This window comes from Bactrocera tryoni, chromosome 3, assembly GCF_016617805.1.
Source record: "Bactrocera tryoni isolate S06 chromosome 3, CSIRO_BtryS06_freeze2, whole genome shotgun sequence".
NCBI lineage: Eukaryota > Metazoa > Arthropoda > Insecta > Diptera > Tephritidae > Bactrocera > Bactrocera tryoni.
This window is the reverse complement of record NC_052501.1, coordinates 6,894,397-6,908,770: the sequence shown is the minus strand read 5'-3', so window position 1 is coordinate 6,908,770 and position 14,374 is coordinate 6,894,397. Positions and strand designations below refer to the sequence as shown.

General features: G+C 38.0%; 1 protein-coding gene across 1 annotated transcript in view; it reads right to left on the bottom strand.

Moving 5' to 3' along the window:
* LOC120772689 overlaps positions 1-12,143 on the bottom strand; it is a 50,572-nt gene extending 38,429 nt beyond the window's left edge. Inside the window, exon 1 of the mRNA XM_040101428.1 lies at positions 10,547-12,143. Within this exon, the coding sequence (XP_039957362.1) occupies positions 10,547-11,835 (1,289 nt within the window). The 5' untranslated portion in view covers positions 11,836-12,143. The remainder of the gene's footprint in view (positions 1-10,546) is intronic.
* Between the last annotated feature and the right edge of the window lie 2,231 nt (positions 12,144-14,374).

Below are 14,374 nucleotides of genomic sequence, written 5' to 3'. Positions count from 1 at the left end.
TGGTTTTAAAAAAACAGTAGAGTATTTTTCTATTCTGCATCTCAATAGCGGGCAATAATCTATGTATGCTAGATTTCATGAAGATGTAACTTCAAATAAAAAAGTCTGCCATACAAGAATTTGATTTTGAGCGTTGAGTTTGTATGGTAGCTAATGATATAGTAGTCCGATATTGACGGTTACAACCAATGAACAATTCTTGAAGAGAAAAAGACGCCTGCAAAATTTCAAAGTGATAGCTCAAAAACTAAAGGATTTAATCATGCAGGAATATACCAAAAGACGGGCATGGCTAAACCGACTCAGTTCATCAGTTCATTGGTATAAAAATTTTAGAGGATCTCTGACGTTTCCTGCTGGGCGTTAAAAACTCGGTTGGTAAATTTAGCAAACACTTTTCAGTATATAAAAATTGGAGTATATTTTGTTTTCATAAAAGTTAGTTTAAATATTAAATTTCTGCAATATTTTAAATTATTTCTTTCATTCCACTTTGCAACTTATAATTCTCAACCAGTTTATGAATTTCATTTTATATAGCTAGCAAATTTTAATAATCTTTTTTGCTAAATTGAATAAATGTGCTTTACTAGATGCTTCAGGGCAAAACGAAAGCTCAGCAAAGTTTCAAGTAACGCAGTTATCAAAGCTTTTTGGTTTAGAATTCAATTTCAAACCTGTTTATGGAATAAATAAAAGTTTATGAAAGCTCCAGAGCAAAGTGAAAGCTCAGAAAACTTTCAATGCAGACAGTTATGGAAGGTTTTTCGTTTGAAATTCAATCACTTACAATTTATGGAATAAATGAAAATCAATTAAAGCTTCAGAGCAGAGTGAAAGCTCAGAAAAGCTTCAAATGAGACAGTTGACGAAGATTTTTGATTTGAAGTTCAATGTAATTTCTATTTATATTTAACATCGTATGATACTGAGTCGCCAGACCCGTCTAATGAAAGTGAAAAATCTACGATCTCAAAGAAAGTACCGTTAGCAATATCAGTTGCTCAAAAATAACGATTTAGCTGAAAGCTCTTAGTCTTTAGTCATGTGAAATAGGTGCAATACCTAATATTACAGACCGTAAGCGATGCAAGCCTATGCTTCTAAACTGCTTTGAAACTTTAAGCCAGCTGAAAATACATGACGGTCATATAAGATGACTACTAAAATCATTTTAATTCCGTTACAAAGTGCTGAGTGCATAACAGTTGATGCACCCACATATGTTGATGACCACACAAATCCTGCTGAAACATTATAAATCTCTCGAAAATAAATATTTTGTTTCTATGTGCGATTTTAATTTAAATCCACTTTATTAAACGAATTCGGTTACTTTTTCATTATTTTCATGGCAAAGCACTAAAATTGATTTATCTGGAATCTTATTTGTAGTGCCAAACTTTATCCACTCTAAATGCTAATCTAGCATTGATGTGTGTATGTGTGTGTGTGTGCTTGCGGGGCAGCGCAATACAAATTTTATTGTACGCATAACTGTTTGCAGTTATGCAAATTTATTTTTCTGCATAATTAAGTTCGCGGAGTAAATGTAAATTTTCGCGGTTATCAGAGGATTTGTTAACCAGTTTACCCAGCTCGCTGCAGCTACACAAGCAAACAAACGCTTGTGTATGTATGTACGTTTGTATATATGCCCATGGTTACCAACAAAATTGCAGCAATGTTGTGAAAATTGCATTGCAACAAAGAAACTAATTTAATTACAATAACTAAATGCTTCGCAATCATTATTATTTTTTGATGAATTTTTTGTTTCAAAATTAATTTGCATTGGAAAAATATTGAAAAAATTTGCACAATACTGAATTGTAGATGCAGTTTAATTAAATACGGCATGTTGTTGTTGTTACATTGTAAGCCATTTAATTATGCGTTAATAGTAGATTGGCCAGCATTTAGCGTGAAATTTAGTTGTGGTTCATGAATTTTGGAAAAAAATTATATATGAAAATTTCAAAAATTTCTAACTGGTTTCAATGCTAATTTTGTTAGTATGCTCAATAATAATTTCTAAAATTCGTTTTTCCGCGCCGCCAGCGCAGTTTAATCACTTTTATAGAGCTTCGTAAGTCATCGGCACTCGTCGTGTTGCCTGATATGAAGTATTCTTCCTACTGAAAATGTCAAAAATGACAAAACTGTCATAACCTATAGGAAAAAGTGTTCTAAAAAATGTTTGATTTTCCATCACACATTTTTGACAAGCCGAAATTGGCGTTGTATAAATTGCAAGCGCCTGCTTTTTGTCCTCTGCGCTTGCCTACATGTGATATGTATTGCTTTTTATTTGCATGAAAGGAATGCCTATTGAAACAAAGTATTAACAAAGCGAATATTTATAATCTAATTTTAATTGAATTGCCGTTTTTGTGGAGAACCTTTGGTTTTTTCGGCGCAAATATTTTCGCATGCCAACACAAAGACACAGACACATGATCAAAAGTGATTGCATTTTTGTGCATATTTGTCATATTTGGTTTTTTTTTTAATTTGTACTTGTTTTTATAAATTTGTGCTTGTTTTTGTAAATTTGCGCTTGTTTTTGTAAATTTGTACTTTTTTGAAAATTCGTAATTTTTTTGTCAATGCCTTTGATTGCTCAGATTTTTAATGAGTTAGTGTTGTTTCAGTGTCTGTAGCGGCTTTTTCTGCGTTTTATTTGATATTTGATTACAGTTTTTGCAACAAAGTTAATTTACCATTAAATTGTTAGAATTTTATAAATTGCATTTTGATTGCCATCAAAGTTGTGCTGCACTATGACATTAATTTTGTGCGAACAAATATTTTATTTAAATTTTTTAAAATTTTTTTTCGCGCGCCTTAGCTAAATTAACAAATAATTTATGGCGTTAAATGATTATAATTTAATTTCTGGTAAAAAAAAAAAATTATAAAAAATTTATTTGTTATAGTTTGCAATTAAATATTGGGTAGTCGAAAAAGTCTTTTCGTATTTTTAGGCAAACTTAATATATTTTTTATATATCATAAATATTTATTTTTTGTATAAACATACCATTTTTAATATGTAAAATATATACAAAAAATATATTTATATAGATAAATACTTTTTATAAATTTTGTTTTCATCACGTCCTTTCGCTAACAATCTGGCTTCATCCCTTCCACATCCACTTTTCAATTACAACACCTTTATCAATGTACTTAAATGAAATACCTTTTGTTAATTCTGATTGACAGACAATGTGTTGTGTATAATATATAATTTATAGACTATACAGCGCAAATGAGTGCAATTGTGGTTTAGTCGGTTTGTGGTTTGAAGATGTCAATTTTGATTGCGTAGTGAGCGCGAGAAAAAGTCCATTGAAGTACTTCGAAAAAGTATTGCAATCATTTATGTGTAATGGCATTAATTAAAAAAAATAATTTGATTTTGAAAAAAATTTGTTTTATTGACAATTTGATTTAATTTATTTGCGGTACTTTTTATGTTGCCGAATTTTAATTTAATTTTACTTTAGTTATGATTGAGTTCTAATGGTTTTTATAGTGCTTAAGCAAATCTGTGGAAATATTTCTGGTATGATAAATTGCAATTTGTAGTGAAGTAGGCCGCAGATAGGGTCTGAGGATACCTTCAAAGAAACTTGTGGGACTGAAAAGTAAATCTCATTTGGAGTGAAAGCCCAGAGAAAGAAACGCATAGGAATTGAAAAATAATATCAATTATCTTTTTCGAGAGAGAGATTTAACATATTTGATTTGGATTTGGAAGTTTTGATGGAAGAAAGCTTAAAATTAACCAATTTTCAAAATAAAATAATTCAAGAAAAAGGTTTCGTCGTTCTCGCTCACATATATGTAAATGATCAGGGTGACGGACTGAGTCGAGTTAATCATTAATCTAACCAGCTGTGTATAGGTATACACGCCAAGTTGTTCTTTGGTGTTTGAAATATCGATCTGAAACTTCGCACACGTCCTTTCCTCCCCAAGAAGGTGCAAATTTGTCGGAATGGTCGATATAGTACCGCTGTACCATATAGCTGCCATACAAACATAACGATCAAAATCTTGTTCTTGTACTGAAGATATACGACTGCAACGACATTTATTGATAAAATACGAAAATACTTTTTCGACTACACAATACTTTTATGAAATTGTCATAGATTATTATCCAAAGCAAGGGTACATAACTCGAAAAATTATTCCGATCGGACTACTATAACATATAGCTGCCATACAAACTTGGCGATCAAAATCAAGTTCATGTATGGAAACGTCTTATATGTGAAATGTTATAGTCCATTGGGTGCAATCTAAGTTGTTGTTATTACTTTAATTGTAATGACTTAGAACAGGAAGGCAACCAACTAGCGCATATACACAGTACCCGCCTACATACATACATACATACATATTTAGCTAGGCACGTAGCAGGCCAAATTATAGCATTAAATTATTTTCTTCATATTATTGTTAGGAGGACTTTCAGATTCAGATTTAATCCAAAGTAGCTACCCAATTTCATGCCAAATTACAACCCACATACACAACGAAGACCAGTGCACACGCACGCACGTACTTATGTACATATATTTATATAATTGGGTCAATTACAACACTTAGTTGGCAGCCCAACGACACTAAGTACCATACAATTATCAACGTACATATCATTAAAGTAATTAATCGTGTTTTTTGTTATTATTGTGTACGCTCTAATTCACAATTCGCACTGCGGAGGCAGCGTCAGCGGCAAAGGCAGCTGCTGTTGCCGGTCGCTGGTGTTGTTGTTAGTGCTGCTTTTGACTGCATCTTTTAGTCAGCCCACCTCCACGCCCTGCCCTAGCATCTTGTGCAACGGCTGGCGGTGCGAAGTAGATTTATGCAAGGGCACCCCATTATGGCGGGCGCACGTACAGACGCGCGCATTAATTTCTGTTTCTGCTGCTGCTGCTGCTGCTTCAGTTTCTGTTGCTGCGTGTGTTTGTGTGTGTGTGAGTAAATGAACTGGTATACTCAAAGGAGTACACACGTTTTTAGCTGCAACATTGTCTGTGTCAAATACTAAAAAGCAGACATTTCAAAACTTTTTGGCAGCAGCGACATGCAAATGTTTGATGGCTGACGGCAGGAAGAGATAAAAATTAAGCAGCAGTAAAAACAGAAACAGAAAATACAATAAGAAAACACACAGGCAAAATTATATAAATAAATTGCGGAGAAAAGTCTACAACGTGAAGTGCTATGACAACTAAGTAGCTGTGAAAGTATTACAAGGCACAAAAAAAAATAAAAAAAAATAAAAATAAAAAATGAAGAAAATAAAAAAATTTAAGAAAATAGAAATAAAAAATGAGGAAAATACAAAAATGAAGAAAAAACAACGACAACTACAAATAGTTCGCGCTTTGTGTGTTACAAAAGTATAGCGACATTTGTGGAATTTCTATTGGCTTCGCCCGTCAGGCGCTATTTCCTCATAAGCCCGCGCACAGACACACACACACACACATTAGGCCATGGACAAAAGTGTGTATGCAAAGTCGCACGCCATACGCTTGGCAGTGAATACGCAACGACGCAAGCATATACTTATAAGTAAGTAAGTAAGTACGTAAGCATAGCAGCTTATGTCTGTCTGTCTGTCTAACTGCCAGCGCTGCGCCGAGAATGGCAAGGCAAGCGCAAAGTTTCTCGGTGAGAAAAGATGAAATAAAATAAAATAAAGTAGCATAAAATAATAGCAGCTACACAATACAATGAACATAGACGCATGTGTGCGTGTGTATATATATGCATGAGAGCGCGCTCAAAGGGACAAAAATAATAATGAAATGAAATTGTCGACAATGAAGCGCTATAAATGCGTTTCCTCGTCGCGCACGTTTAATATGCCACAAAAGCGTATTAAGGCAGCACTATTGAGCGGTGGCGGTGACGGTGGCGGCGGCCTCAAGTGCGTGGCGACGCAGATTGCGGTAACGCGCGGAGACAATGAGTGCGGCAAGCGGCGAGCGAGCGACAATCACCAACTATTATACGCGCACATATTAAACAATACAATAATACCGAGAAGGCTCCACGTTAAGCTCCACTCAATGCTACTGTGTGTGCGTTGCAGCAACCAGCGCGCCACATTACTGCGCAACATTGTGGCACATTTGTATGCGTGTGCGTTGCATGCGTTAGCGTGACAAGATTTTCGGGCAATGATAAGTGAGCCAGCGCGGCACACACATACATGAAAGCGCTTTGTGTACGCGCTTGTTTAAGTCATGCGGCTGTCTGCAAGTCGTCCACGTACACACTCAAGCGCGCGCACACATGCCGCCCCGCGCCGCTAGTCAAGCAGCCAGCCAAACCGGCAAGTAGTCAAGAGCAGCCCCATTCAGACATTCATCCGCTTGTCCGTCTGGCCTCTGGCTGTCCGTTCGTCCGTCTGTACGTCTGTCCATCCATCCCGCATCGTGATGGAGCATGCCAATTACAATTTTAAATGCGCCTGTCAAACTGAAACTTTTTCGTGAGATGCTTGATTTCATTTCCCGCTCCAAACAATATTTCTGATTTTTTCCGTTTTCGTTTTCGTTTTTGTTCTGGTTCTTGTGCCCCGCTCCACTTTTTTTTCATTATGTATTTCATATGCATATGCTTGGCGTACGTTGGCTGGTGTCCGTTTGATTTTTCCCTCATTTTTTCTGTTTTTTTTTTTGAGCGCATTTTTTCATTTCATTTCGGAATAGTTCTGCTTTTGTTTCATTTGTTACACGTATTCCGTCTGCTGGTGGGGTGGTTTTCGACATTTTGGATGACTGACTTTGATTTAGGAGCCACTTTAACTTCGCATCGCTGCGGTTCGAGTGGACTTTTGGCGCAGCCAGCAAACGGTAGTGGCACGAAACACAGCACAACCGAAACGCAAAACAAATAAAGAAACCAAAAACAACAACAAAAAACTGGAGCAAGTAGTTGTAATGAATGGGAATGTATTGAAAAAGTTGTCGTCGCAATGATGAAGCCAAAAACAAATCATCATCAACGGAGCCACTGCTTGCTGTCCCGTCTCCGCCCTCGTCATATCACTTGCCAACATTGCTTTGGACGCGTGTGTGTGTTTGTGTGTGTGCTGCATGCAATAAAAACGCATGTTACAAGGACATCGTCCTTTGTTTTAAGCTCCGCAAATAGCTGCGCCGCCGCAAGCAACACTGTTCACACTTTGCGCCCGACTTGGCTGCGTTTGTGACAGGAATAAAAATGATGGAAATTTGTTGACGCTTTGCCGTGCGCCCCACAAATATCGATACACTTAAAGCGATAAATTTTCATTTGCTCGCAAAACACATAAATTGGAAACATGCATATGCATGTGTGTGTGTGTGAGTTCGAGTGTGTGCGTGTGTTTTGTTTGATTACTTAAATTATGTTGGTTAATGTTGGTATTGATTTGTGGATTTCGTGCGTGATAACTTGATTTTGTCGCAATGAATGTATGTGTGTGTGTTGTTTAAGGACACATTCCGTTGTAGCAGCACGATTTCTAAGCAAAAGGCGTAGTTGCGGTGGAGGCAAGTTCTGTTTGGCTACAAATCCCACGCATATGTTGTTGAGAGCAGTGAAGTACACGTGACTTTAGAAACTTTTTATAGCTTCTGGGGATGCTGCGGAGATCAGAGGTTAGGCTACAGGTCATGCTGTGTCGGGACATAGTACTACATTAAATCAGCAGTGTTTTAAGGATTAACACGGGTGAATGACAGGCGTATTGATTTTGAAAACATAAATTGTTTGCTCCTTTCGTTGCATACTCAGCAATTAGAAAGCCTTAGCGACGTTAATTTTATGTTAAATGTTTTAACATAGATTATTAAGTTAATTACGGAAAAAATACAGGAACTGACGTTAACCACGGCTGCTCCGAAGCTATAATAGCTTTAAAAGCTGCTTTTCCTATAGTACAAAAGTGCATAAAAATATCTTTATAAATATTTTGATCTGTAAGCTTATATGACAGCTATATGCTATAGTTATTCGATCTGAACAATTTCTTCGCAGTTTGTAGTCTTGCCTTGGAAAATACTATGCGCCGAATTTTGGGAAGATATTTTGTCTAATAAAAAAGTTTTCCATTGAAAAACCTGATCGTCTTCGTTCAGTTTGTATGGCAGCTATATGCTATGGTGATCCGATCTCTGCGATATATTGCATATTGTAACATTGCTTTGGACAACAATATATGCCAAATTTCATGAGGATATCTCGTCAAATAAAAGAGTTTTCCTTACAAGAATTTGAATTTGATAGTTCAGCTTGTATGGCAGCTATAACTGAATGATTTGTTTATATGTAGTATCACTACTTTAGACAACCGATCCATGTCGAATTTCGTGAAGATAGATTTTCAAATAAAAAAGTTTCCCATACAAAAACATGATCGTGATCGTTCGGTTTTCTTTATCGCTTTACGCTGTAGTAATGCGCTCTGAACAACAACACATGCCTTTCATGAGGATGTCTCGGCAAATACAAAAGTTCTCCATACAAGGACTTGCTTTTTAACGTTCAGTATGTATGGCAACTATATGCTATAGTGGTCCGATATCGTCGGTTCCCACAAATGATCAGGATCTTAGGAGAAAAAGAACGTGCGCAAATTCAGATCGATATCTCAAAAACTGAGTAAGTAGTTCTCGCAAATACAGGTCGGGTAAAGGGTCAGACAAACGGGCTTAGCTAAATCGGCTTAGCTCGTCACGCTGATCAATTAAGAATATACATATATTTTATAAGTGTTACAAATTTCGTGGCAAACTTATCAAACACTTTTCAGGGTATAAATAATGTTCTATATTCACTATGTTCGACCGGAAGCAACACGTGTTTTAAGAAATGTCTTTGGATCCTAGCCAAAGTCTGTATGCTCCCAAGCGAGCTAATTCATTAAAAATATTGTTTTTCATGTTTTAGCTTTGATCCTTGGACTACTAACTATACATTTCGTGCTGAGAACACGCATTATGTGTTGGTATATCATTTAGTATTACTCCTTAAGTTGAAACGCGAAGAATATTATATATACAGTTCTTATTTTTATGCAAAAAACACATTGAATTCATTCTTTAATGATCTTCATTACTCAAAAATTTCTACAATATCGGCCAAATATAAAACAGTTATCTTCATATAATGAGCATATAAAATTTATTGCACTAAAAATCAACAAAATTGCAAAATTAACTCTAAATATTTAAATGTAGGAATTGAAATCACATTTAAAAATTGAGTAAATATTTGGCAACATTCGTTAGAAAATATATTTTTGATGACAAATTTAAATCCGATCCGTAGATCTAGCAAATAACCTGGAAAGCTTATTTGAAATAAAACATTTTTTGATGTTATTTTTCATTTCAGTTAAGCTTCCCAGTGTGTTCTTACCATGCAGAAGCATAAGAATTTAATAAAATTATGTGTTTTTAGGATAATGTGCAATCTTAGAAGAAAAGTTCAAAAGCTAAAAATAGGTTATTGTTATATAGCGCGAACTGAACCCAGAGGACATGTTCTAGCAGTTTCTTGGGTAGATTTTTTGTATATAGAGAGCAGTTGGAATCCTTATGATGCGATCAAGCACTACATGACGTTTGCAAAACAACAAAAACTAGATTAGAAGTGAGGTTACCTTGAGAATCATGCCTTGCTTGCGCATGCGCTCTCCATACTTTCAAAAATATCTAACTCTAACCTGTAAACTGCATTGCAAATTGCACAATTTATATTCGATCTTAGCGGAAAACAGCATTTTTTTTAATATTGGATAGTCGAAAAAGGCTTTTCGTATTTTGTCAATAGATCTCCAGTACTACCAATTACATTGTATCATACCATATAGTGTTAGAAAGGTGAGATTTAAAGCATCATTTAACCAAAAAAAATTGAATTCCGGGAAGTTGAAAAAAGTTACAGCTGTGCAAAAATGAGTGAAAATAATGAAGAAATTCGTTTTATAACGCAAAAAGAAAGTATGTATGCTTTAAAAGTATATTTTTCTGTAGCTAATGGCTTGTTCACTCTTTCTGTTACAAAAAATTATGACATGAAATGGCAACATGTCAAGTTTTTTAAGTTTTCCTTAATAAAAATACCGTTATGGCATTAACATGTTATGTTTTCAGTAAATGACATTTAATGTCATAATATAAACGTGACCTACTCTCTTTCGTGTATACGTCACTCTCCCGCATAAGTATGAGCTTTAAAAATGTGATGCTTAAAGCTGCATATTTACTTATGGGCTTTAAGCTGAAAACTGCGCATAAACTCACTGTGTGTCACCACACTTTCAATCAAGGCAGCGTCGGAATTACTCAACAACCAACACAGGCAAGCCGTAAACGCGCACATATATACTGCCTGTATACGAAAATATATTATGTATTGCTAATTAAATGTGTAAATGACTTTTATATACATTTATAGATGTATATACATATATATATGTATGTATGTAGTTTTGTAAACGGCTAAGGTATTGCTTTTCACCCACCTGTGGTGCAGATGCCTGCCGAGATGCGCATATGGCGCCGTCGCCGTAGTTATCAGCTGATACGGCTGTTGTTGCAAGTATGCTGCCGCCGTTGCGGCATCCACAATCGGTGCATTCAAGAAGGGCGAACCAGCTGCCGCACTTGCAATCTGTCCCATTGCATTGGCAGCCGCCGTCATATTGCCATGATCCAGAAATATGGCCGCATATTGTGGTGGATAGGTGGCAGCAGCCGCCGCTGCCGCTGTGGCAGCACCCTGTGCCACATTCGCAGTCACATTCGCATTCCATTTCGCCTTGCTGCTCGATTTGTGCGACTTGCGCGTACGTGAGCGTTTGCTGGCACGCGACGATGAGTCACGCGAACAGGTGCTCGTGTTCAGCAGCTCGGCCAGTTCGGTTACACTAGCGTTATTGTTATTGTTGTTGTTGGTGGTGGTGTTTGTAGCGTTGGCGGCATTTGCTGCGCTCATCGGTGGCACTGGCGGCAATTGCAGTTGAGCGCGCGCGGCCGCCAGTTGGCATTGCTGGGCCATTGATGTGCCCATGCAACCACCAACGGCAGCAGCAGCGCCAACAACACCACCACCAGCACCCACATACGCAGCGCCCACGCCGCCGCCAATACTGATACTACCGATTGAGGGCGGAAATTGGAGTTCGCTATAAATACTGGACTCGAGTATGTTGCTATCGGAGGTGCTGCGATTTAAGAGGAATTGCTCGAATTCGTCGTTCACCACAGCATCGGACGCTTCAACGGCATCCAGATCTACAACGCCATTCATCGTTGGGAAGGTGTTGGTGTTGTCAGTGGAGGAGAGTAGTGCGGTGCTTTCAATGGCGGAATCATCACAATTGCCGGTTGAATCGCCCATGTGAGCCTCTGTTTGCTGATATTGCTTCTGTGGTTGTTGTTGTTGCTGCTGCTGTTGTTGTTGGTGGTGTAGATTCTGATGGCTGTTGTAGCTGCCGTTGATTACAATCTCCGGTATGCTGGCAAACTGCCCTTCCGGCTGTTGGTAATAGCTGCTATTCCTATGACTACTAATGCTGTTGTTGCTGCTGCTGTAGCTCGTGTTGTAGTCGTAGACGGTACCCATGATTGTGCCGTTCTCAAAGACAACCGAGCCACTCGAAATGTTGTTGCTGGAAGCGGTGTTATTGTGATTTTTGTTGCTGGTATTTTTGTTGTTGGTGCTAGCACTGAAGCTGATGGTGGCTTTGGCGTTGGCGTTGGCAGTGGAAGTGATTTGATTTATGGGGGTGGCACTCCTGCTGGCTTCCATGTTGATAATGATTGCGTTTAGGTAATTTCTTTTGTTTATGTTGTTGTTGTTTGTGTGTTTTTTTTATTGCAGCGGAGATTAGTTGCAATTTCTGGGCTTTTTGTGTGCTTAATGACTGCTTTAAGTGCGGAAATGTACGTTTTTACCGTTTGTGTAAGGAAATTATTTTTGGTATTTCTTGTTGTTGTTGTTGCCTACGAGGGTGCATGTGGTCAACAGTGTTTTATGTTGGTCAGCTTCTGTACATTTTTCAACTTTAAATCAACTTTGGCACAATTTTTTTTCTTAAATTTTTTCAATAGCACTTCAATGATTTTTTTTTGTTTTTGTTGTCAATTTTAATATTTTCACCTTCACTACATTTATTATATACTATTTGTATGCATATCCTGCCGCGCGCAGGATTCCGGTGCTCCATTCATCAATTGCACATATTTCATGGGCGCTTCACTTTCTTCCCTTAATCACGTCGAACGTTGTGTGTTTACGTTACGTGTATTTCACCCGCTTTAACGCACACGCACACTCACACACACGAACATTCGTAAAATTTCGTACACATGTACGCACGCAAACACTTGCTGGCGATTTGACCGGTCTGTACCGCTTGGAGTGCCGCCAAAAACTGATTTGAAAAATTCAAATTTTTGTTTACGTCGTCGCACGCTTAGCCATAACCATAATGTAGCTCTTCACCACACTTTCGTGCTCTCATGAGAGTATGTGTATGTGAAGTAACAAATGTGTATCTGCTTGTTTGTTTGTTGAATTGCTTTTGCTTGCTTACTTGCAGCCCGGCTGGCTTGCCCGTCTTTTGTGTGTGTTTGTGAGAGCGCTTTAGGTATGAAAACAAACAACCACCAAAATCGTTCGTCCCTGCAGCACACTGCCGTTGCCGGCTCGTCAACAAATGCATTCTTCGTCCTCTGCCCGGCCGCGGCAATCAATATTGCCTTCGCCTACATTCCAATAAAGCAACGTTGAAAAAAGTCTATATGAATGATAGCACAGTAGAGCACGTAGAGTTGCCAACATCTTATGGGTGTTTGTTGTTTTCCAGTAAATTTCTCAGCGCGTAGCAAGTTTTGTAATTTTTAGGCTGTTTCTTTCAATGATTTCAAATGAATTCGAAATATAACGTTTTAATAATAATAATGACATAATTTTAGGCGCATCACCATATTGCAGGTTACTTTGTCTTAAACGCGCTAGTTTTGGTGAATTTTTTCTTCCGACACAGGTAAAATCTCTTTTTATGGTCTGATGGAAGGGACACCTTTTCTATCTTGGTCTGGTTCGAGGTCGATCTAAAACCTCTGCCGTGCTGTGAGTCCGGCATTCGGCCGCAGTGCGACTCCACACTGTATTTAATATTTCATTCTACCTGCCTTTAGGTTTAAACCAGAGCTACCACGAATTTTCCCTAAGGGCCAAACCCAATGAGCAGACTGTAGCGAACTCCAACGGCTAACGGCTCCCCGTGGTACCATATTATAGTCTCCGGTCAGACCTTGTAGCTTTTCCTACTACCAGTTGTTCAACCATCACACTCAATGACTGGTGATATTTGTTGCTTGAACTTCAAATGTATTTTTATTAGAAGAAAACTCATTCAATGTCTATAATATCAGTTCAAGCTGAGTATTATAGCACTATTTCTGACAAAGACTTTGCTGAAATTTCGAGGCAAAGCAAAAAATACTGACTTAGTGCATATTAGTCGTCTCTTACCTCAGGCATACCTTACCGCGGGTAAATTCCCCCTGCCCACTGGGGTGCCCAGAAGGAAACGTCGTGTACCCGATAAATGATTAACGTGACGTTCAGACTCAATTAAGCCATGCCTTTTCATCCGCCCGTCTCGCTGTATATACGCGCACTAGTCCCTCAGATGTTAAGATATCGGCCTGAAATTTTGTACACGTTTTTTTCTGGCCAAGAAGTTGCTCATTTGTCAAAACTGCCAATATCGGCCCACCCTCACATATAGTTGCCATACATAGTGACCAATGAAAATCAGACATTTGTATATGAGGAAGTGAAGCAAATGCGTCTGGTAGTGAACAATGACAAGACGAGATATCTCCTGTCATCAACCAAACAGTCGTCGCTCCCAAGTTACTGTTGACAGTCATAATCTCGAAGTCGTAGATAATTTCCTCTATCCAAGTATTGACCCCAAAATAACTCTTGCCAATAAGTCCTCTTTTGACGAACAAAGCTCATGCCAAGTCACTCATTACTCCCATCATGCTAATGAGTCGACGTTACGAGTTTTCGAGAGAAAGGTTATGCGAAAGATTTATGGTCCTTTGGGTGTTGGCCATAGCGAATATCGCATTCGAGGGAACGATGAGCTGTATGAGATATACGACACATTGACATAATTCAGCGAATTAGAAGACAGTGGCTGCGCTGGCTAAGTCATGTCGTCCGTATGAATAAAGACCAGCTCTGAAGGTATTCGACGCAATACCTGACGGCGGAAGCAGATGAAGGGGAATACTACCACTCCTTTGGTATCTCGAATTGGCACCAA